The following is a 26,837-nucleotide window of genomic DNA, read 5'->3' as shown; positions in this document are numbered from 1 at the left end:
TTCTTTAGGTTTTTTTAATTGTGGTAAAACATACGTGACATAAAATTTCCATGTTACCCATTTATCACTTTACAGTTCTCTGGCATTAGGTACATTCACATTGCTGTACAACCATCACCACCATCCATCTCCAGAAATTCTTCATCTTCCCAAACTGAAACTCTGCACCCATTAAATGCTAAGCCATCATCCCCTTTACCCCCAGTCCCTAGAAACCATCATTCTACTATCTGTCTTTATAAATATGACTACTTCAGGAATCTCATATATGTGGAAAGATACAATATTTGTCCTTTTGTGCCTGGCTAATTTCACTTAGCATAATGTCCTCAAGCATGTTTCAAAAATGTCCACTTTTTTAAGTACATACAATGTTTTGGTTTTCCATCCAACCAACAATGGACATGGGTTGCTACTACATTTGGCTACTGTGCTTTTCCAGTTTTAAGCATCATCTATCGACTTTTCACCATGGAAGAAGAGAGTTTAGGTCTCTTTCATATTCACAGAACACCAGCACCACATATCTGTGCAGTGTGCATTCACCTAGCCCTCTGTAACAGAGTTAAGTCAATGGATTAATTAGATAAATTAACTTTGAACATTTAGTCATTATAACTATATAAATGCAATTCACAGCCAAGTCATGTAACAGCTTGATCACTTTTTCTTTCTTATACAATTTTTATTTTCTGGAGTTAGTAATTTTGTTTTTATGTTAGCTTAGTTTTCTATGTATTTAACATTTGTTCTCAAATTCTGCCCAACTATATGAATTTCTTCTCAATATGCACAAATAAATCCAGCATTCTTTCATTTTCACTTTCTTAGGAATAACTCTTTTAATTAAACTTTCTCAAATGCTCCAGGCTGGGCTGGTTGCATTCTCCACCTGCTACTCCACTGTCAACCAACTACCTCCCTTAACTATTATCTTAGAAATTCTATTTGCCTCTCTCCACTATTGGATTATCTATGTCCTAAATCAATCTCTCTCTCTCTCTCTCTTTTTGTTCATAGGTAGTAAATTTTTGAGACTTTCCATTACTGAAAACCTCTTTATTTCTGCTCTCACACTTGCTTGGTATTGTGGCTAGTTATGGAAATGTGGGTGGGCAATCATTTTCCCTTAGAACTTCACAAACACTGATCCACTTCAGTCTAGCTTCCAGTATTGCTGTCGTAAAGTTCAAAATCATTTTGACTCCAAATTCTTTATAAGTGACCTTTTTTTTTTTCTTTTAATCTCTAAAGGCATCTAGGATTTTCACTTTGTCCTCTGGCTTTTGAAATTTCACAACATGCCTTGATGCAAGTCTATTTTCACCCCTTCTGTTGGACATTTGGTGGGCCTTTTAATCTGCATGTTCTTAGAACCTGGGGAAATTTTCCCACATAATTTCTATAATGAATTCCTTCCCTTCATTTTCTCTTTCTTCTTCTAGAATGCCTACTATTCAAACACTGGATCTCCTGGACTGACCCCCTAAAATTCTTATATCTTCATTATTTCCTATGTTCTCTCTCTCCCTTTTTATTCTTCTCTCTGGAAGATTTTCTCAACTTCACTTTCCACACTCTCCTTTATGTGGTTTCTGTTATCATATTTTTAATTTCTAAACATTCTTTATGTTCTCTAAACATTCTTTTTGTTCTCTGAATTTCTCCTTTTATGTAGCATTCTGACCTTGCTTTTTACATTTATTTTCTCTTATCTTTCTAATTCTGTTGATGATTGTTTGTTTTGTTTTGCCTTTTAGGTTTTCCTCTTCTTGCATAGTCTATCTTCTCCAAGTTGTTTCTTTATATAAGTTTGTTCTGACCTCTAACTTTCATGTTAGAGGCTTTTCTCAAATGTCTAGTGATCCTTAGCTATCTGCTCATATTTTAAATTGGGAAACCAAAAAGCTAATTGAAAGTCCTGTGGATATACATCAGTCTAATCAACCGTGGACTTCAAAGTGATCTGACTTGACCATTTTGTTGGGGATTACCCAGCAGACATATCTTTAGGACATCTCTCTTGGGCTAATCATATTACTCAGAGTATTCAGATTATCTTCCAGTCTCACACCTGAAGAGTAATAAGCCTGGCTCTTGGAACCAAATAAGAAAAGAGGGCTGTGAGATTCAGAATGAATCTTAATATTTAGTATACAAACTTTCACTGCTTTCAGTCTGTGTCCTCTGGTCTTCTGCTAGAGTTGGGATAGTGTAGTCAACTGGTGGGGAAAAGCTCAGGAAGAAATCCAGTTGTCTAACTGCTTCTGAAATAGACATTCAACCAATCCCCCTTTCCCTGATGCCACTGAAAACTGAGTTGTTCTCAGTCTCTTATACTACTGACTTAGGACTGAGTCTTCTTGGATGTGCTAGGACAATTATCACACATCTTTTGAAATTCCAACTTCCAAAAATGCTGCTATCATCTACTTTCTTATATTCCATATATTTGGAAGCTCATTTTTTTTTAATTCCCTTACCTGTTGTTTTTATGAGGTTGGAGAGGTAGAAGATATAAATATATATGTTCAATCCATAATCTTTAATAGGAAGTTAATTTAGTGTACACTTTTTCAGTTATACATGAATATACATATATTCATTGTCACATTCTTTTCCACTGTGAGCTACCACAAGATCTTGTATATATTTCCCTGTGCTATACAGTATAATCTTGTTTATATATTCTACATATATCTGTCAGTATCTACAAATTTCAAACACCCAGTCTGTCCCTTCCCATCCCCCTCCCCCTTGGCAACCACAAGTTTGTATTCTATGTCTATGAGTCTGTTTCTGTTATTTATTTATTTATTTATTTATTTATTTTATTTTTTAGATTCTACATGTGAGCGATCTCATATGGTATTTTTCTTCCTCTTTCTGGCTTACTTCACCTAGAATGACATTCTCCAGGCACATCCATGTTGCTGCAAATGGCGTTATGTTGTTGGTTTTATGGCTGAATAGTATTCCACTGTATAAATATACCACATCTTCTTTATCCAGTCATCTGTCGATGGACATTTCGGCTGTTTCCAGTCTTGGTTATTGTAAATAGTGCTGCTATGAACATTGCGGGGGGGGGGGGGGGGCAGGTGTCATCCTGAAGTAGGGTTCCTTCTGAATATCTGCCCAGGAGCGGGATTACTGGGTCATATGGTAAGTCTATTCCTAGTCTTTTGAGGAATCTCCATACTGTTTTCCAGTGGCTGCACCAAACTGCATTCCCACCAGCAGTGTAGGAGGGTTCCCTTTTCTCCACAGCCTCTCCAGCATTTGTCATTTGTGGACTTTTGAATGATGGCCATTCTGACTGGTGTGAGATGGTATCTCATTGTAGTTTTCATTAGCATTTCTCTGATAATTAGTGATATTGAGCATTTTTTCATGTGCCTATTGATCATTTGTATGTCTTCCTTGGAGAATTGCTTGTTTAGGTCTTCTGCCCATTTTTGGATTGGGTTGTTTATTTTTTCCTTATTAAGTCATATGAGCTGCTTATATATTCTGGAGATCAAGCCTTTGTCAGTTTCATCTTTTGCAAAAATTTTCTCCCATTCCATAGGTTGTCACTTTGTTTTGCTTATGGTTTCCTTTGCTGTGCAGAAGCTTGTAAGTTTAATTAGGTCCCATTTGTTTATTCTTGCTTTTATTTCTATTGCTTGGATAGACTGCCTTAGGAGAACATTTTCGAGATACGTGTCAGATAATGTTTTGCCTAGGTTTTCTTCTAGGAGGTTTATTGTATCTTGTCTTATGTTTAGGTCTTTGATCCATTTTGAGTTTATTTTTGTGTATGGTGTGAGGGAGTGTTCTAGCTTCACTGATTTACATGCTGCTGTCCAATTATCCCAACACCATTTGCTGAAGAGACTGTCTTTATTCCATTGTATGTTCTTGCCTCCTTTTGTTGAAGATTTGTTGACCAAAAGTTTGTGGGTTCATTTCTGGGCTCTCTATTCTGTTCCATTGGTCCATATGTCTGTTTTTGTACCAATACCATGCTGTTTTGATTACTGTATCTCTGTAGTATCATCTGAAGTCTGGGAGGGTTATTCCTCCAGCCTCTTTCTTTTTCTTCAGGAATGCTTTGGCAATTCTAGGTCTTTTGTGATTCCATATAAATTTTATTATGATTTGTTCTAGTTCTGTGAAATCTGTCCAGGGTAATTTGATAGGGATTGCATTAAATCTGTAGATTGCCTTGGGCAGTATGACCATTTTAACCATATTGATTCTACCAATGCAGGAGCATGGGATATCTTTACATTTTTTAAAGTCTTCTTTAATTTCCTTAATCATTGTTTTATAGTTGTAAACTGACTATAACTCAATAAAATAAATTTTTTAAAAAAGCTAAAGCTCTAAACATTCTTAGAAACAATGAACAGTACATACATATAAGTTAAAAAATATATGTGCAGTTAAAATAAAAAAGATCTATCAAGCCATGAAAGACTTAGAAGAAACTTAAAAGACATATTACTAAATGAAAGAAGCCAGTCTGAAAAGGCTACAAACTGTACAATTCCAACCAAATGACATTCTGGAAAAGGCACAGCTACAGAAATAATAAAAAGATCATGGTTTCCAGGGGTTTGGGGAGAGGGAGGGAGGGAGGAATGACTAGATAGAGCACAAGGGATTTTTCGGGCAATGAAATTATTCTGTATGATACTATGGTGGTGGCTACATGTCATTCTGCATTTGTCAAAGCCCATAGAATGTACAACATCAAGAGTGAACCTTAATGTAAACTATGGACTTTGGTTGATAATATGCCCATGTTGTTTCATCAATTGTACCAAATATGTCTCACTGATGAGGGATGTTGAGGGTAGTGGAGTATATATGTGTGGGTGGGAAGGGCTATGTGTGAACTCTGTATTTTCTCCTCAATTCTGTTGTGAACCTGAAACTTCTCTAAAATAATAAAATCTAATCATTCAAAAATCCACTAATGACAAATGCTGGAGAGGCTGTGGAGAAAAGGGAACCCTCCTACACTGCTGGTGGGAATGCAGTTTGGTGCAGCCACTGGAAAACAGTATGGAGATTCCTCAAAAGACTAGGAATAGACTTACCATATGACCCAGTAATCCCGCTCCTGGGCAGATATTCAGAAGGAACCCTACTTCAGGATGACACCTGCCCCCCCCCCCGCAATGTTCATAGCAGCACTATTTACAATAACCAAGACTGGAAACAGCCGAAATGTCCATCGACAGATGACTGGATAAAGAAGATGTGGTATATTTATACAGTGGAATACTATTCAGCCATAAAACCAACAACATAACGCCATTTGCAGCAACATGGATGTGCCTGGAGAATGTCATTCTAGGTGAAGTAAGCCAGAAAGAGGAAGAAAAATACCATATGAGATCGCTCACATGTAGAATCTAAAAAATAAAATAAAATAAAATAAAATAAATAAATAAATAACAGAAACAGACTCATAGACATAGAATACAAACTTGTGGTTGCCAAGGGGGAGGGGGATGGGAAGGGACAGACTGGGATTTCAAAATTGTAGAATAGATAAACAAGATTATACTGTATAGTACAGGGAAATATATACAAGATCTTGTGGTAGCTTACAGTGGTAAAGAATGTGACAAGGAATATACATATGTTCATGTATAACTGAAAAATTGTGCTCTACACTGGAATTTGACACAACATTATAAAATCATTATAACTCAATAAAAATGTTTAAAAAACAATAATAATAATAATAAAATCTATTTAAAATTTTAAAAAAGAAAGAAGAAGTTAATTTAATCACTTCTTAGCACCTCTACAGTACTTTCGGATAGGTTCAAAATCCATTCAAAAATCAATTTTAGATATTTTCATTCACTTATGAATATAATTGGAAACTAAGAGCATATACCTTAGAATATTTTTTTAAAAGATGGCTTCCTGAAAAATCTTAAAGTGCATTTACATTAAATTTAATTAAATACACAATTAATAGTCATTAATTGATTTGTTAACTATCTACCATGATCAAGTATTACACTAGTAAGGTGCTAAAGATATAAAGATAAAAATCATACCTCTGCCTTTATGGAGACCATAAACTGGTGGGGAAAACAGATAAGTAGAGCAGCAATCATAAGAATGGTGCTCCCCACTGCTATGAGATGTCACCTTCGGGGGAGCCCAGTGGCTCTCTACCTTCCCCATTCTCAGAGCTTAGCAATGGGTTGGTTCAGTAAGACTGAGTTAGCTCACCTGAAGAATACTAGGTCTCTTTAGCTAATATAAGTGGCACTGATATGAGAATTCTCCTAGCTAAGTCATTTCTCTGACCAGCAAGGATCCACTTAGTTCATAATGACTAGATGTTCTTGCCCTTCTCCCATCCTCCCTCTTAATCATATCAGAGCAGGGTCTTTCTCCTGAGGCACGTCTTGCTGTTTGCACAGCAAAGCTGAACCCATCAGATCCCTCCACACAATGACAGAAGGATGGTATTCTCATGCACTGTGCTGACCTTTCCACATAAAAGGTTTACTGAAGAAAAGTTATTTTACACCTTTGTGGCATAACACTAATTTCTGTGTGTCTTTGCCTCTCATGTGATACTATCTTTATCAGTCATTAAATTCTTATACTATTCTGGGGGTCAATTTCTTTACTTGTAATCTGTTCTACTCATCAGTTTATTCTTATGATACCATATTGTACCAGATTAAATATTGTTGCTCTCTAGTACAAGCCAAGGCTCAATAAAAGGAGTATGCGCAAAAGAATTTAATCTTAAAATAACTAAAACATATATATATATGTATGTACTATATTTGTGAGAGATGGTGTAAGTATTGTAATAGCTGCTGTTCCTCTAAAGCAATGGTCTATTTTAGGATGATCACACCTCAAAGCCATGTTCACAAACTATACTGAGAATCCATATGACAATTTTCTCTTACAGTTTAATAACAGGAAAATTTCTCCTAATAAGCTAGTATGCTCTGCTTAGTCAAAGCAAATAAATATTATGTTTATTATATATACACACACCATATAGTTTCCTTTTCACCCTGAAGAATAGGAAGCTCAAAACCAAACTGCAATAATGTCCTCAAATTATATTTAAAGAATAAACTATCTTTCTTCTTTCACTCAATATGAATAAAGGGTTACTGATCTTTTCAACTTAATGGTCGTCTTTTTAATTGAAATTAGGTGCAAAATATTTTGGAAGCATATAAAAAATAATTTTTATGGTAAGGAGAAGAAAATGTTTAAAAATGAGATTTAATTCAAGGCTGAAAACTGTCACAGAAAATTAAATTTTAAGAATAAAAGTGTTTCAGTCATCAAGTCTAACTCTAATTTTAATCTTCTCCGTCTCCATACTCAGAATCTATTTACATTCACCATTCATCTAGGATAGGTTTTTTTTTTTAATTTAACATTTTTATAAGTTTGAGACTGAACAAAGTACTTGATTTCCCTAAATGTTTCCACAGCTTTGAAAAGAAGACTACAAATTCCAACTTGATAGAGCTGTGGAGAATAAATGTGATGTTTAGTAACTTGCCCACTGTCATGTAGCCAGCAAATGGCAAATCTATCATATTACTTAACAGTAAACCAAATCTCTACTACCCTCTTCAGATTCTGAAGTTGTACCATCTATCATACGCTATTCTGATTGTTGCCTACTTCAAGAATCCTATAAAACAGCTCTCACATTCCCCCACCTTACACCCAGGCCAGCCATATCATCAGAGGGTAAGAAGCAGGAGATAAGACAAATTTATTTTATAAACATCAAAATCAAGAAGAAAAGAGAATGTAAGGTAAATCCAGAAACACCAAACCAAGTGAGCACAAAAATTCTCTGACTCCAACCTGTGGAAGTTTTTCAGCGAAACCATCAAAAAAAAACGTGTGACAGCAATACTGCTTTTACAGGGCAGTGATTACATGGCCTGAACTCAGCTGGTAGTACTATGCCTGATCTAAGTTAAAAGATGTTCTGCACGTTAAATAAAAGAGCACATTTTGCTCTAGTCAAAACTTAACCAAAGAAAGTCAAGGATTGAAAGAACCATGGTGGCAACTAATCTCACCCAGGGATCCGTTTCTTTAAAACCAGTTGCCAAAGGAAGACTGCGTGGGAGCCTTCAATTTCTTTTATGAGGCAACCAGTTTCTCTTCTAAGCATATAACCCATATAATTTGGCAAAGCCAAGTTAGAATTTTAAAAGTAAATAAATCTTTCCCTTTGTTAAAGGGTCTGACATAGAAATCAACCTAGCCAAGAATGTTTACATTACAAATGTTATTTAGTCCCACAAAGCCCAAGGCAAACGAATCAAAATAAGAAATACAGAGCTTCCCTCCTGCACAAATCAATTCCATAACAAGTGGATTACAAAAATCAATTTCAAAAGGAGAACTAGAAAACAGCAGACAATTAACAAAGAACTAGTTCAGACATTTTTTATAAAATCAGTTCAAGCTAAACTGATTGTTCCAAAATAAGATATACACCATAGTTTGGAAGCCCACTGTTAAGAATATCAACATAGAATATGGGATAGGATTAAAAGGGACAGTATTTCTACTTGCTTTAAAGACGGCTCTACTTCCCATGGCAGAACCCACAGGTGGGTCCACTAAATGCTTTTTGATCCAATACCATGTTAAAAAGATATCTAAATAGGAACATGGAAGATTTTTTTAATAAAATTTCCTAACTTAAATTTTCATATTGTAATCAAAAGTGGAGTGGACAATTTTAAGATTCCTCCTCAGATTCTGCCAAATGGTTGAACTTTTTTTTTAACATTTTTTTATTGATTTATAATCATGTTGTGTCAAATTCCAGTGTAGAGCACAATGTTTCAATTATACATGAACATATATATATTCATTGTCACATTCTTTTCTCTGTGAGCTACCGTAAGATCTTGTATATATTTCCCTGTGCTACACAGTATAATCTTGTTTATCTATTCTACAATTTTGAAATCCCAGTCTATCTCTTCCCACCCCCCAACCCCTTGGCAACCACAAGTCTGTATTCTATGTCTATGAGTCTATTTCTGTTCTGTATTTATGCTTTGTTTGTCCATTTGTTTTTCGATTCCACATATGAGTGATCTCATATGGTATTTTTCTTTCTCTTTCTGGCTTACTTCACTTAGAATGACATTTTCCAGGAGCATCCATGCTGCTGCAAATGGCGTTATGTTGTCGGGTTTTATGGCTGAGTAGTATTCCACTGTATAAATATACCACATCTTCTTTATCCAGTCACCTGTTGATGGACATTCAGGCTGTTTGGTTGAACTTTTTATTCTAGCTTTCATACTTGGACACTTTCTGCAGCTTCCCAGGTATACTGGAAGTCAAGTGAAAGACTCAGAGACTTCTAGCTAGACACCATTTAAATCAGACTGACACTACCGTTGTTTCCTAGATCCAAAGGCAAAATAAAAATGTGGTTTAGTAAAAAGTATTTCTATTCAAGACCAAAATAATAGAGTGTATTAGTTTTCTACTGCTGTGTAATATATTACTACAAACCTAGTGGCTTAAAACTACACACAATTATTATCTAAGTTTCCATGGGTCAGGAGTTCAGCACATTTTCACTGGGCTTTCCGCTCCAGGTCTCACCAGGCTGAATTCATGGAGTTAGTCAGGACTGCGGTTTCATCTGGAGCCCAGGGTTCTCTTCTAAGTTCACTTATATTGTTGGCAGAGTTCTGTTTCTTGTGGTTGTAGGACTCAGGTCCCCATTTTCTTGCTGGCTGTCAGCTGGAGATAGCTCTCAGCAACTCAAGGCTGCCTACAGATCCCTGCCACATGATCCTCTCCAAAACATGGAGGTCTGTTTCTTTAAGACCAACAGTGGAGCATCTGCTGCAGTGTTTAATCTCTCTAACTCTTACCTCTGTCCTCCAGATCCTCTTTTAAAGGTGTTCACCTTATATAGCAGGTCCACACATTCAAGGGAGAGGATTTTACAGGATGCACAGATCAGGGGACAGGAATCCTAGGGAGTTTATTAGAATTCTGCCTACCACACATAATCAAAGCAAAGAGCTTCCTACTGAAAAGATTTATCCAGAGACAATATAATACTTGGAATACAGAGGAATGGATAAACTATTTATCCTTCAAACCATCCTCAAATAGTATTTCGTATCTTTTGATAAAACTGGACAACAAATAGGTGGAGATTATAACCTCAGAGAAAAGTTTGGAGCCTAGTTTGCTCATTAAATACTAATTTGGGTGGAGTTCTTCTGGGAGTTTGTTTTGACTGGTATATCCCAAAGGAAAGCCAATCCACCAACTGCCTCCATCATTTCTCTGTACCAGGGACGAAGCCCACCCATGGATCAATGCAGCGACTCAGGATAAGGTGAGTGGAAGAAGAAAAAGGAAGATGTCCACCAAGAAAAGGCACAACCATCTACATAGCTTCTAGAAGGGCCCAGACCAACTATCAATATTAAGTGATACTTTCAAATCTGTTTTCTCATTTGATTCCAAAGAAGGCTACTTAGAAGTTTATTCTTAAAGGACAGGAATACATTTTTAAAGCCAAACTATGGTTGCTGAACTAAAAATGATGATGATAAAGTTCTGAATAGCGGCACTGACAATACTAAAAACTGGATTAATAAATTAGAAGGCAAATGTATGGGGGAGAAATGTCAGAGATGAAATTGTGAAGAAAAAGGCAAAAGACACGGAGAGACGTATTTTTCTAGGCTATATAAAAGCAGGTTGTAGCAGAGACTAGCTAGCTATTCACCAAATCTATTTCCTCTTTCTCCTGATCACATACATAGACTGTATTTCCAAGCTCCACTTGCAGTGTGTGAGCCATGGCCAATGTTGGCAGCAGGGATATGTATCACTTACAAGGCTGGTCAATTAAAAAACAATCTCCAGGCCTTATGTACTCTTTTCCCTACTGCTATAATATTGAAAGTCACATGTTGAAGTGACGGACTCACAGGTTGAAAGAGTCCTGTATCCCTTTAACGGTCACTTGAAGAAGAGCTACCCTACCAGGAACACCCATTCTGGACTTCAAGTGAGCAAAAAATAAAATTTCTACGGTGAGATTTTAGAATGTAGCTATTACAACTGGCGGCATTGTTTAAAGAAAACAGATACTGGTGTTGGAAGAATGGGGTTGCTGTAAACAAAAAAGCCTAAAGTAAACGGCATTGGTTTAGAGGTAGTAGGCAGCAAGAACATATATTTAGCAAGCCGAAAGCCTGGAGAGACCTGTAATATCATGGCAAAGCAGCTAGTAAAAGCGGAAGCTGTAATAAATGAAAGGGCACACCACATGTCTATTGGGCCTGTAGCCCAGTAAGTGAATGCAGAGACAGAGTTATAGTGTAGATTGACACTTGCTTTCTGCTTTTAGCAGAAAAGAGATGAGCACAGAATTTGCTGATTTGCAAACTGAATTTATAGGTAACCGTACAAGTCCAGAAACTTGGGTTTCAGGGCATTAGAAAGCTGAACACATATAGATCCCAAATAGTAAAAGAAAAAAGATGGTAAAGGTTTGAGCAATTAAGTCCAAAGAAGACTTGTAGGTGAACCAAGTGACTCAAAATAAGATTCAGGTACAGTTTCCTTATCCATTATTTCATATAGCCTCAAAGTAGGGCTATTAAAGTAAGAAAAAGATATGAGGCAAGGGCTATACTCCCCCAACTCCACTACCTCCCCAAACAGAGAAGAAAAAAAATAAAATCATTCCTGAAAATTGTATTCCAAAAAGAACATTGGGTACCTATTGGGAAGAACTAGATCAGAGGCCTGCTAAGTTTTGAGGTAATTACAATGCCCCAAACCCACAAATCTGAATTAAATAAACCTTTGACTATTAAGAGCCTTAAAACAACCATTGGGCTCTTAAACTTGCAGAAGCAGAAAGCAGGCACTAAAAGGTAGGTAGATAGATAGATAGATAGATAGATAGGCAGGCAGACAGCTAGCTAGCTAGCTAGCTAGCTAGAGATGGGGCTGTAGATATAAGTGTAGATGTACATGCATGTGTAATCTACAGAGAGAGAGAGATCTTCTAAGGAATGCATATTCCCTAGCATCCACTTCAGAAACGTTCACAGAAAGAAATAGGGAAAGAAAAACCAGGATGCAGCCAGGAACCCAGGAGAGCAATGGGCAAAGGAGTTCTTCCCAGAGAGTCAACATCTAAGCAAGAAAGCTCCCCTGCTACCAAGACAGAAGGATTTCCCAGTGGCAATCCAGAAGGATTACATGGTTTGCTATGAAATCACGATTTACTATACATCTCCCATTCTTCCCTTTTCTAAATGGAAGTTTTTGTTGTAGCTATTCTGTTCTAGCTTCTTCATGGTATACTGAGGGTAAGAGAGCCACAGGTGCAAATAACTTACCATCTTAGAACCTGACTTTGAGATGGATATAGTAACTAGACGGGATATTGGGTTACATTCCTTAGTGAAGAGGCAAGTGCGTTCTGTGGATGAGAGGAAGAGTGAAGAGATATTTGAGGACCAAAAGGACAGACTGTGCCAGAGACTAGCTACTATTCACCAAACCTGTGTCCTTCTCTTAGGGACAGTGCGTTTATATTTCCCAGCCTGGTAATGGCCATGTAATTAAATTCTGGCCAATGAAATGTGAGTGCAAGTATTGATGTGTCTTGTCTATGCCTAGCCCTTAAAAATTCTATGACGTGCAATACTCTGGCCTTTTCCTTCTGCAGCAATCTTCAAAGCTGTATTGAAAGTGGCAGAGTCACATAATGGAAAGATTCCTTAAATCACCATTGCAAAGGAAATCATCACAAATCAGAAATAGCATTTTGGGCTTGATAAAAGTGAGAGAGAAACCATATCCTCTTCCCCTTCTCCAACATTCATGAATTCAAACAAATATTTCTTGATGCTTACTATGTACAATGTGTATGGTAGTTTCTCTCCTTCCTACTCTCTTTAGTTTTTAGGTACTACAGGATGTAATTAAAAACATGTAAGAGATCTTTATTCACGGATCCTACATATACCATAGCATAGGATAGTAACACAGGCAGAAACAGCTATACTTAAGGTGAAAAATCATATAAGAGGAATAATGGGTTATCAGTTAATTAAAAAGTCCTAAATTCACAAAAAGGTTTCTTCACCATCTCTTTATATGACAAAAATACAGCCCACAGCTAACAGTTTACAGAGATCAAGTGCCATAGTAGACAAATTCATCTCAATCTAATCTGAATTCTACTATAGGATCTGACCTTGACAAGCTGTCTGAACTTGAGCAAGTCACTTCCCTGCTCTGGGCCTCAATTTCTTCAAATAATTAATGGGAGAGATAATCTCACATTAAATGAAATAATAATATTCTTCATAGAATCATCTTTTCACCAAAAAGGAAGTAATTTCTCAAGCAAAGGCCTAGAAAAAGCAACCTTAAAAAAGGAAGATTCCAAAGCGGCTTTGTACTATACTCTTCCACACTTTGAAAGTTTAGTAAAAAATTTATCAACCACAATAAAGACTTATCTTACAAGATGCCTTCATTCCTGTACTCAAAACATACACATAGCAAGGCAAAAGTATATTTTCAATGATTAATCCTATTTCTTCACCACTAAAAAAAAGACATGATTATTTCCATCAAGTTTATCATCAACTAGTTTTAAACTTTGCATTTTGTAAAGTATAACGTTAAGAAAATTTAAAAGAAGGCGAAAAGAATATCTAAATTCCCTTAGAAGAGGGATTTCCAATAGGCAGATTTCTCCTGCAGAATCAAATAGATACCTGAAAGATTACCAAGGCTAGTTGAGACCAAAAGTATGATCCAAAATATGACCTACTCCCTCCTTCCTCATGGAGTGATAAGAACTACAAATGATTTATTCAAGAACACAGTTGTCTATAGAACCAAAACAAGCACTTTCCATAAACAACTGAATCTTCTATATATTGTAGGTTACATCACAAGGTATACTGAGAAATTAACGTGACTTAGATTTCAGAAGAGCAAGTAATACTGCAAATTATTACTGTTCTTTACTCATAACAACAAAGTAAACCCATATTTCCTTGTGGCTTTCATAACTTAAATATGAAGATACTGAAAGAAAAAAAATCTAAATATTTCTAACACATTGGTCAATTTGTAAGCTGCAAATAAATCCCTTTCTGTGATCATAATGCACAGCATTTCCCAGTAGGCCTGTTTTCATTGACACCCACTGATATCAGGAATAACAATTACAGAAATATTCATTTATAACATGCATGTTATAAATGTTGCTATATGTTATAAATGTTGTTATAAATGTTATAAATGTTATACATGTTGCTTCCATAGTAAATAATCAACCACGGTACCTGCAACACAATTTAGCTCATTAACTAGAAAGAGAACTTTTAAAAACCTTGGGCTTCAAATCATATCCAAAGTCAAGGAAAGTATTCTTCAAAGCCCGAAAATAAACCATCAAAATCTAACAATATTTACTAAACACAGAGCAAAACAATATACTAGTAATTCATTGCTCTGTTAAGAAAATGAAAAACATTTTTAAACCATGTGTTCCCATAAAGATGAAGGACTTCCTTAAAATGACAAGAAACAGTTAAGACACTAAACAAAGAGAAACCTGCATTTAACAAAATACTTGCAAAGTCATTGGCCAACCTGTCATAAACCCAAGACCTACTTGTTTCATGGCAGTCTCTCCAATTTTGTCTGAATGTTTGCGGATACTCTCCAGAAAGTCTTTGAGATCAGACATAGAAACATCCTTAATTTCCTCTCGGAGCTTGGGGATATTGTCCACCATCACCTTGCAGAAGCGATAGTGGCTTACTTGAGGCAGGTACGTGTGCTCTAGATGTTCCAGAGTTTTCAGTGCAGGGTAATGCCTATAAAAGGAATTGTATCACCTTTAGTGCAACTCAGTCCTTTCTTTAGGGCCACAGATATATTCCTCTGGCAAAATTTCTAGCCTGAATTAGTTTTCACTGCACATCAAGACAAATCCAGTATTAAGTTTCAATAAAAACATCAATGGAAACATAAATGTCAAATTATTACAAATTAATATATGCATTAAATGATTTAATAAATTATAATTTAAAAAAAGATTTTATCCCAAGAACACATAAAACTTAGAAAATCCACCAATGAAATTCATAAAGAATAAAAGGAAATACAAAATGATCATATCAATGCCATAAAAATCATCCTATAAAATAAAGTACCCAAGGCTAGACTTTCAACTATGGCACCAAGAAGAGCTTAGCATATCTTCTGTCCAGAAAGCAAATATAAACTAGAAAAAAACTGTCCCAAACAACCATTTCAGGACTCTGGAAACTGGAAAGGACTCTGGAAAGAAGAGTAACAAATTGAGAAGGTTTATTCATGAAAACTGCTAAACAGAGGGACTCTGTGGTGTTCTTGCCTGGGGCTACTTTCAACACCCTTTCCACCCAACGAACACCCCCACAGTCCATCACTGGTTAGGGCTTGTCAGGAATATCAGCAGTTTCTCTACCATTAGGGGCTGACATGATTTGGAACAGAGGGTGAATATCCCAAATTGAGTGGTGCTGTTAGGAAAAGTAGCAAACTCAGTACTAAAAAAAAAGGAGAGGGGTGGACAGGGAGAGCCTCCAGCTCTACTGGTCTAAAGTCGTCTGGGTTAGGACAAAGAGCAGACTGTAGGACTAACCAAAAACAGGGAAGTCCTGGAAATAAGAGACCCACAGAAGGACCTGACAGCTCTCTGCTTACCTCTAGCTAACTGAGAAGCTGTGCACAAACACAGAGGACATCCAAAAGGACCAAGACACTCCAGACATCCCTAACTAGGAGGCTACAGGCATGGACATAGGAGAACGCCTGGCATAAAACAAAAGTCTTGTAAACTGCCTGAATTTTTTATGCACTCCTTAACCCACGTAAAGTCCACTGACAAAAAGCATAGACACCTTACTAGTTCAAGTTTGTTTGAGCACCCTGGACAAATCACTAGCTGATGATTATCTTTTAAAAAAGGAAATTAAATACATTCTCAAATAAACAAAGACTGGAGAGAATTCCTTGCTAGCAGATCTGCCTTACAAGAAATACTAAAGAAAGCCAGAAAGGAAATGATAGCAGATAGTAACCTGAATTCACAGAGAAGGAAAAAAAAAAAAAAAGAGAGAGAGCATAGAAAATAGCAAATATATGTTACACATAATACTTAATGTAAGTTTTTCTCTTTTCTTCTTTTAATTTTATTAAAAAAAACAAGATTTTTTAAAGGCCATGATTATAATACTGTATTGTTGGGTTAATAAAATATATAGATATAATATGACAAGAATAGCACAAAAGAGGAGGGAAGATATGGAGCTAAGCTGAAGCAAAACTACTTCTATATATTATATCAAAACTATATCAGCAATCACCTAAAGTAGACTGTGATACATGAAGAAGCAGATTATAATCCATAGAGCAACTTCTAAGAAAATAACTTTAAAAAATCATTAAAAATGTATAATCCAATAACTTGTAATAACCTATACTCAAAAAGAATATGAAAAGTGTATATATATGTAACTGAATCACTATGCTGTACACCAGAAACTAACACAACACTATAAAAATCAACTATACTTTAATTTTTTTAATAACACAGGAATTAAAAATAGTACACCATTAAATATTTAATACAAAAAAAGAATAAAAGATAAGAACAAAAATGACATGAAAAGCAGAAAACAAAGAGCAAAAACCAACCATATCAATAATTATATTAAATGTAAATGGACTAATAAGCTCTCTAATCAAAAGGCAAACACTGTCAGACAGGATTTAAAAAGCATGATCCAACTACATGTTGTCTCGAAGAAACACAGTTTAGTTTCAGATACAAATAGGTTAAAGATAAAGACAGAATAAGTAACCATAAAAGTGCTGGAATGGTCACATTAACATCGGATATAGTAGATTTTAAAGACAATAAACACTGCTGGAAACACAGAAGGACATTTCAAAATAATAAAAGGGGTAATATTTAACTGTTAGGTAGCGAAAGAATAAGAAAACAAGTAAAACTAACACTGAGACAGCTGACTAGGTAAAAACAAAATACATAAAAAGAACATAATAAGAATAAAGAGGAAACAACAACCTGGTAAAGATTATTTGCAGAATATAAACTTGAGGGAGTTTTTTTAAGCAGTGAACAAAAGTCATAAAAGAACCCAAAAAAGGCCGACATATAAAAAAAAAAAAAAGTTGAATTGATGTGAAGAAATTCAAATCAAACATATAATTTTGTCACTCAAACTGACAAAGATTTATTAAAAGATAATGACTATTATTATCAGGGGTTTCAATAAATTAGAATTCAGAGCCTGCTGGAAAATAAATTTGTGTTAATGATACAAATTTTCAATGACAAATTTTACCAAACAAGTATCCTATACAGTTGCGTCTAAAAAGTAGATATACAAAAATACCTATAAACCTTTTGAATTGTAGTTATTTATAACAGCAAATAAAAAACTAATCTAGAAGTCTAATAGCAACAAACTGGTTAAACACATTATGATATATTCATGTATGCTACATGTATCCAAAGACAAATAAAATAGCAAAATGTTTATAACATTGTTGAGTCAAAATTATTTCAAAAAATAGAACTTACAAGTATAATCATAATGTTTTTCAAAATTATAATATGTACATGTGTGTAATTTATGAATATTTATGCATGTATGAACTGTATATCCCTAAATACAAGCACACACAGAAACATAAGTACACAGAAAATGATGAGAAAAATATACACAAAAACATGAACCCTGATTTTTTTTCCCTTTGGATAGAAACATTATGGATGATAATTTTCTTCCTCATGTTTTTAATTTCCTAATTTCCACCTTTCCCATGATGTATTTAGTATAGGAAAAACTCAGTTCTCATCCTGTAAATAAAAGAACTTATAGCTCTACCTTAGATTTCAAGAATGAATTTCATGGTAGATACTTAAGCTCTTCTTATTCAAATGCACTTAATATCACAAACACTAAAGACCAGAGGTTTGGTTTCACTTGTTTTTTTTTATGTTTTTCCCTCCTGTGTTCTGAAAATCAAAATCTTAGTCCAAATAAATGAAGGGAAGAAAGATATATTTCCCCTAAATTTAGAAATAAAAGTACAAATATAGTTTAATCTGAATTGGTTGCTTTTATTCAAATTTTTCTGACTCACAACCAGTACAATTCACGTGGCTTAGTGTAAACAGACAGAGTTTATACTACAATTAGGTACGAAGAGCTATGTGCAATAAAATGCAGTTCCTCTAGAGAGAAACTTTAGAATGGACAGAAAGCCAGAAATTAAGCCAAAAAGATAAACACACTTTGGGGTTTAGTTATACTTTGGAACATTGTTTATAGAATGAGAAAAATCTAACAATGTTGCCTGCGGACACAAGGCACACTCACTGATGAGACACATGGCTGCACGCTGAAAACATCTGGTCTGTAAAATAACTCCACATTTTTCAAGACTAATTAGTACAAAACCCAGTGATTTCTGGCAATAAAGAATGTCACCTTATTTCTCCATTGTCTTTTCCCTAACATACTCATTTTCTAACTATAATAGATCAATAAGATCATTCAAATTTCTGGTGTACTTCAATATACGTGACAAGTTAAAGAATGACAGCCAATTAAACACCTCTACAGCAGACACCAAAAGAAAAACCTTCTATTTCCAGGGGCCATGGAAATCTAAAACAAGATTCTGACATTACTTTTGACAACGTCTAAACATTATTGAAACTGAATCAAAAACCAAATTCCTAAGTTTCATTTGCATGTGTGCTAGCTCTTCCCCGCCTCCCCCTCATGCAAGCTCCCCAATAGAGATATGAGCACAAAGAAAGTAAATGAAATAAAAGCAAAGAATAAAAAGGAAGACGGCAGGAAAACAATCCTCAAAATTGGATAACTTAGGGTCAGAATAACTTAGACATGGTTGAATGCTATCCCGAGAAGAGGAATGTAGATTCTAGGCAAATTAAATTTTGGTACTTTTTTGCCATGGTGTGGAACTCTTTCACAATGATGGTTTTTAAAATTCTAGTAAGTAATCTTTTTTTAAAGTGAATCACAACCACCTATGAGAAATTTTTTTTAATTCAGAGTATGATAAGAATATGAAATAAAAGCTTTCACTACAGGAAATATTTGTGCCTTTCCTAACCAAAGAACATCATTAACAAATATTTAATCCCTTCTATGTGCTAGAGAAACATGGTCAGACATCTTTCTTAGGGAGCAAAAAGTCCAGTAATACAATCAGTATTCACAGCTTTAAAAAAATTACTAGGCTTTCAGCCATGAAAGAATAACAAGGAACAAATAGGAACTCCCACTGTTAAGAAGTAGAATACTGGCTAAAATACATAAAGCAACCACTTTCAGACAGTAAACAGCAAGGAACACAGAACTATAGTCTCTGAAAAAAGGGAAACAAACAAGGTGAGTTTAGTGATTATCTGGGTTATCTACCTGAACGTGATTTCTAGATCATGGACATAGTCAGAGAAAATCCCAACTGAGCCCAGCAAGTTAGCAGAGTCCTACACAGGAGTTCAGGAAAGCTGGTGAACCTTAAGGTTGTGCAGCAGAATTCCAAAAAAAAAAAAAAAAACCAGAGAGCAATGCAGAAAAGAAACTGCAGAAATCTACACAACAGTTCCCTTGAGTCTTTGCTGAGTACTAGGCCAGGCGTAGAAAAAATGAAACTCCACAAGGACAGGCAAAAAGAAGGGAGGGAAAGAAGGGAAGAGAGGGAGGGAAGGAAGGGAAGGTGAAAGAGACAGACAGACACCAGCAAGAAGATAAACACTTCAAGGAGCTCAGACAAGGCAGAGAAACATTCAAACTCTGAACAGCCAAAGTGAAGAGCCCCTGGGGATTCCTGAGTTATTCAAAGTAGATGAATACTATTCTGAGCAACCCCTGGAATGAAGGCGGGCCCAGTGAAGCTTAAAAATGAGGTTTAGCAGGATCAAATGGATCTACAAACAACTAAACTATTTGCCAAAACAAAGACCAACACTCTCTATGGGGAAAAAAAAGAATCCAGACACTCAGCAACACAATATAATGTCTATTATCCAATCAAAACTTATTAGACATGATAGCCAAAAAACTGACCTATGACTAGGAAAACCAAAATCAGTCTTCAGAGAGATCCAAAAGGCCAGAAGTGACAGAACTAGCAGAGTACATGCAAACAGATGCTAGAGCTCTACACGTGTACTTAAAGAAAGAAGCAAAAATAACAAGAGAAATTAAACATAAAAAAACCAAATGGAACTTCTAAAGATGAAAAATATATTAATCTGAAATGAAAATTTCACTGGACGAGATTAAAAGATTAGACAATGAAGAAAGAGAGAACACAGCAATAAAATCTATCCCCTATAAAGGGAAAAAGAAAAGATCCTCAAGCCACCTGTAGGATTATATGTTATCCAATATAGATGTAACTGAAACCTCACCATGAGGATGGAAACAGGATGAAAAAAGAGTTGGGAAAAGGACAAAAAAAAAGTTGGGAAAAGTTAATATCTGAACATTTTTCAGATTTTAAAAAAATTAGAAACCAATCAAACCAAGCAGCTAAACAAATCACAAGGAGGATAAACAAACAGATGCATGCATGCACACATATTTACACCAAAGAGCATCAAAATCAAATTGCTGAGAACAAATTATACAGACAAAAGTTTTTAAAACAGCTGGAGAAAAGATATTAAGTAGAGTGACAAAAAGGTGAAGACTGTTCATGTACTTCTCCCTCAGAAACAACACAAGCCAGAAGACAAAGAAATGACATCTTAAGAACTAATGAATGAATGAATCTATAAACCTAAAATTATATATCCATCAAAAATGTATTTCAAAAATAAAAGTGAACAATGAGATACCATTTCACAACCACCAAGGCGGCCGTAATCAAAAGACAGACAATAATAAGTATTGGCTAAGGATGTGCAGGAAATGGAATTCTCATACACTGCTGGTGGGAAGGTAAAATGGCACAGCTGCTTTAGAAAACAGTCTGGCAGTTTTCAAATGGTTTAACACAGTTACCAAATGATCCAGCAATTATCTTCCTAGGTATATAACCAAGGGAAGTAACATATGTCCACACAAAAACTTGTAAACAAAAAAATCTTAGCAGCATAATTCATAAAAGCCAAAAACTGTAAACAGCCCAAATGTTTATCAACTGATGAATGGATAAATAAAATGTGGTATATCCACACAACAGAATATTTAGCAATAAAAAGAAATGAAGTACTGATATATGGTACAGCATAGATTAATCTTAAAAACATTATTTTAAATGAAGCTAATCACAAAGAACCACATATTATAAGATTCCATTTATATGAAATGTCCAGAGTAGGCAAATCTTTGGAAATATAAAGTAAATCAGTGGTTCCCAGTAGCCGGCAACAAGGGCAAGGAAAAAGAGAAAACTGGGAAGTGGTGGCCAAGAGGCTTCTTTTGGGAAGAATAAAAACATTCTAAAATTGATTGTGGTGATGGTCACACAAGTCTGAATACACTAAAAGCCACTGAATTCTACATTTTAAATGGACAAAGTGAATAGTATGTGAACTATATCTCAATGAACCATTAGAAATGTTTTTTTAAAAAAGGATATTAAAAAATAGACAATGTAAAATTTAAACAAAAATAAAGCAGCAGTGGCTGGCTGTATTAATACCGAACAACATATGTTTCAGAAAAAAGAATATTACCAGGGACAAAGAAGAACCTTCCATAATAAATGGGTCATTTCATCAAGAAGATGTAACAATGCTAAATGTGCAAGAACTAAAAGAAAAGAAAGACATGTGCAAACCCACAATCACAATAGGCAATTTCAACACTCCTCTGTCAGCAAATGACAAATGCAAAACCATCAGGAGGTAGAAACCTGAACAACACTCTCAACCAAGTGTACCTAAGTGACAGTTAAAGAATGCTCTCCTCAGTAACAAAATTTACACCGTGAAGTATACATGTCATTTTCACCAAAACAGACCACCAGCTGAGCCATAAAACAAGTCTCAACAAACACAAAAGGCTGAAATCATTCATTTTACAGTTATGAACAAAATGAACTAAAATTACAAATCAATTTTGAAAAATCTGGAAAATCCCCTAATATTTGAAAATTAATCAATTCATTTCCAAATAATCAGTGAAATAAATTTTTACAATCACAACAGAAATTAGAAAACATTTTAATAAAATGTAAAAAAAAAAAAAAACCCACAACATCATAAAGCACATTAAGATACAGTTAAAGCACTGGTTAGAGAGAAATGTACAGATTTAAATGTCAACATTAGAAAATAGAACCAAACTCAGTGCCCTAAGTTTCCACCTAACAAAGCTAAACAAGAGCAAATTAAACCCCAAGTAAACAGAAGAAAGAAAATACTAAAGATAATAAATCAGTAAAACAGAAAAATAAGGGGAAAACTCAATAAAATCTAAAAATGTTTTTCAGAAAAATGAATAAAAAGGATAAACCTCTAGCCAAAATAATCAGAGAGACAGAGACAGAAACAAAGGGAGACAAAGACAGAAATTATCAACATAAACAATGAAAGAGAAAGTATCACTATATTCTACACACATGTTAAAATAATAAGGGAATGCTGTGAATAATTTTTGTTAATAAATTCAGCAACTTGGATGACATGGACAAATTACTTCAAAGACACAAATAAGTAAAATTTATTCAAGAAACAGAAAATGCAAACAGCCTTGTATTTCTTTCTTAAATTAAATCTGTAGTTAACAACCTTCTCACCAAAAACAAATAAATCCCCTGGTCCAAGTGACTTCACTGGTGGATTCTACCAAATATTTAAGAAAGATAATGCCAACACTACACAAATTTTTCCAGAAAACCAAGCCAGCATCAATCTGATACCAAAATCAGCCAAAGACATTACAAAAAAGAAAACTACAGATATGCTTTCCTCATGAACACAGATATAAAAATCCTCAATAAAATTTTAGTGAATCAAATACCACCTCATATTTAAAAGGGTAATATACCATGACCAGGTGGGATTTATTCCATGAATGTAAGTTCGGTTTAACATTCAATAATTAATCAATATAATTCATCATATTAATAAACTAAAAAAAATTTAAAGCCATATGATTGTCTCAACTGACACAGAAAAGGCACTTGACAAAAATAGTATTCTTTCTTGATAGAAATTTGCAACAACTAGAAATAGAAGTGAATTTCTTCAATCTTATAAATGACATGTACAAAAAATTACACCTCACATTTTACTCAATGGTGAAATTCTTTCCTCCTAAGATCAAGAACTGAGCAAGAACATCCACACTCACTACTTCTATTCAATATTGTACTGAAGGATCTAACCAGTTTAATAAGACAGGAAAAACAAATCAAAAAGATAGCATCCCAATTGGAAAGAAATGTAACTATCTTTATTTGCAGACCAGATAATCATCTACATAGAAAAATCCAATGGAATATACAAAAAAGCTACTAGAATTTACTAAGTAACTTAGTAAGGTTGAAGAATACAAGATAAATATTAAAATATTAATAGCATACTAGTAAAAAATGACTGAAAATTGAAATTTAAAAATTAATACCATTTAAAGTAAGCATCAAAAATATGAAATATTTAGAGGTAAACATGACAAAAGATATATACAACCTGTTCACTGAAACCACAAATATTGTGAACAAAATTAAAGAAGACCTAAATAAATGAGAGCATCCAACTTGTGGGCTCGGAGGGGAAGACAGACCAGCATGGGACACAAGGGACCTAATGAGGTAAGAATGTTTGTACAGGAAGGCAGCCTGGCATGGAGTATCGGAGCCAAACAGGGATGAGGAGGGCATTCAGGTAGGACATCTTATTAGAGCCCAAGTGGAATAAAGAGAATACAATACATGAGGGCAACTCCAGTGTACGGTGCTGATACAGCCCAAAGAAGTCCAGGAAACATAATCCTACCATACACCAGAAGAAGGCTGAGCTAGAATGCTGGTGAACAGCACTTTCCGACAACCACTGGAATTAAGAGGAGAAATGTGGATTATTCACATAATAGACTTCTATGGAGTAATTAAAATAAGTGAACTAGATCTCTAAACATAAATTTAAAAAGTTCTCCACTAGTACAGACGCCCCATGAGAACAGATATTTTTGTCTATTTTGTTTAGAGCTATATTCCCAGCACTAAAAGCTATGCCTAGCAATATACTGGTACTCAATTCATTTTTGCTGAATGAATGAACAAAGACTGGGAACTATTCATGTAAATGTTTTTAAAAACACAAACTACAATATATGATTTATGGATATTAAAAACATGAGCTAGAAGTACATTCACCAAATTTATGACACTGGTTTCCTTAGGGAGTAGGGAAAGGAATAGAATTGAGGAAAGGGCTATGAGTCTTATTTGTAATTTTTTTAAAATGTACATCTTTACTTCCCTCTGTCCATATATATGTTTATATATATGCCATATAATACATATTTACATATCTATTATGAATCAAAACTGGAAAATTATTACTATCTGTTAATTCAGAGAAGGTAATACAGAAATTTCTTTCATTCTCTGTAATTTCCTGTAATTTTAGCACTTCAAAAAAAGGTTATCAGGGAAATAATATTACTTTCATATCTTACTGAATAGAATTTCTCCTGTTGTTCAACCTATGTTCTCTTACATGAATTTGTCCTCCTGGGGAGAAGGCAGTCTGGGAAATAATCCTAAGAAATTCAAAAAATTTTGATGCTTCATGGTTTAGCTTTAAAATTCTTGAAAACTTAGAATTTTTATGCATAGTACTTTTATTCTTATTTTAGTACTATATACATTTTAATTCCATACTTTCTACCTCAAAACTAAGTAAAACTAACATTCCAGGAAGATATGTCGTTTACCCCATAGCTTCACATACCCCCATCACATTGCAAGATATGCAAGGGCAGAGAGGGTGGGGACATTTACTCTGGTTTGGGAAGAAGAACCAAAGAGCCACAATAAAGTTTCCTCTAGAATAAAACCAGATGAAAATAACACAGGCGAGGAATCCTCTGACTTAAACCTTGACCTTGCCCCTGGTTATGGTTAATTTTATGTGTCAATTTGGTTAGGCCATGGTACCCAGAGAACTGGTGAAATATTATTCTGTATATTTCTGTGAAAGTATTTTTCACATAAGGTTATCAGCACTTAAATCAGTAGACTTTGAGTAAAGAATATTCTCCCTAACATAGATGGGCTTCATTCAATCAGTTGGAGGCCTTGATAGAAAAAATGCCAGCCTCCCCAGAGGAAGAGGGAATTCTGCCAACAGACTGCCTTCAGACTCAGGCAACAGTATCTTCCCTGACACTAGCCTTCAAGCCTATGCTACAGATTTTGGACTTACCAGCCTCCATAATTATGTGAACCAATTCCCTAAAATAAATCGTTATCTCTCTGTGTCTCTCTATGTCTCTGTCTCTGTCTCTGTCTCTCTCTCTCTCTCTCTCTCTCTCACACACACACACACACACACACACATATACCCTATTGGTTCTGTTTCAATGGAGAGAACTCAGACTGATTCACCCCTGCACCAAAATCAGTAACTATTTTTTCTATTACAATACTAAACCAAAGCACATTTTTCAAATTAACTATCACTATAACAATTATAAGCTTTTCCTCCAAAAGGCTGGGTCTTCTGAAAATCAAACTATGTACAGTGCTTTTTATTAAACACAGTACATAACAAAATATATCAGCATACCACTAGTAAATGTAAGTAAGTCTGGGGATGAGTCAATAGAAATACAAAAGCTAGAGAAGATGTTATACGTATTTAATTATTTTTTGCAAGGTTATAGTAAATACGGACTTCAAAAAAAATTTTTTGTCTTTGCTTTTTTTTTTTTAATTGGGGGGTTGGGAATTAGGTTTATTTATTTTAATGGAGGTATTGGGGATTGAACCGAGGACTTCATGCACGCTAAGCACACACTCTACCACTGAGCTATACCCTTCCCCTAAATATGGACTTCTAAAAATTCTAAATAATAGAAATTTTAGACAATAAAAAGTATTCAATAAAAAAAAAAATCTTACCTTTTAGTTTTCATCTGGTCCCTCAGTTTGCTATACATCTCCAGGACTTGAAAGAGAAGTGGGGAAAGAGCACACAAAGCATTATTTAGAGAAAGTGAAAGACTAATTAAAGCTAAAGGAATTGCATCAAGAATCCTACTCTATTTCCAGTTCCTCACCTGGAAGACACAGCATTAATTTATCAACAGTGGCAGAAATATTTCTCTGTTGTAGTCGACACTGCTTCAGCTCTTCCATTGCTATTACCAGCTTGGCAAGAGGGAAAAAAAACTGAATTAAGCCAATAGCTGTAAATAAAAAGCTTTCAGTCACATTTTTCCACCCTATGTTCAATTCATCAGAAAATCCCAGACAGTTTCATAGCAAGACCTGCCAAGTGGACTAAGGAACTGCCTTTCTCAACCAGTAAAACATCCCTGCATGGTTTCTCTCTTTCTCCCCAAGATGCATACATACTACACTAGGAAAGGCTAGCTCAAATAAAATCTTAAAATTCAGAGGCTATCCAGAAGAAAAGAAAAAACTTGCACATTTGCTCCAAATCCTATTCAGATTCTTCATGATTTATGATTTCATCAGCCTTC

General features: G+C 34.9%; 1 protein-coding gene across 3 annotated transcripts in view; it reads right to left on the bottom strand.

The window, feature by feature from the left end:
• The window catches only part of EXOC6B (exocyst complex component 6B), a 533,613-nt gene that overhangs the window by 428,671 nt on the left and 78,105 nt on the right, over window positions 1-26,837 (bottom strand). For all 3 annotated transcript variants that reach the window (XM_006201563.4, XM_072937568.1, XM_072937567.1), the window contains exons 4-6: window positions 26,412-26,502; window positions 26,254-26,299; window positions 14,726-14,930 (exon numbers count right to left, since the gene is read on the bottom strand). In XM_006201563.4, the coding sequence (XP_006201625.1) occupies window positions 14,726-14,930; window positions 26,254-26,299; window positions 26,412-26,502 (342 nt within the window). The remainder of the gene's footprint in view (window positions 1-14,725; window positions 14,931-26,253; window positions 26,300-26,411; window positions 26,503-26,837) is intronic.

Source organism: Vicugna pacos, chromosome 15, assembly GCF_048564905.1.
Source record: "Vicugna pacos chromosome 15, VicPac4, whole genome shotgun sequence".
Classification (NCBI taxonomy): Eukaryota; Metazoa; Chordata; class Mammalia; order Artiodactyla; family Camelidae; genus Vicugna; species Vicugna pacos.
Note: the sequence above shows the minus strand (reverse complement) of the source record. Positions and strands in the feature narration are given on the sequence as shown.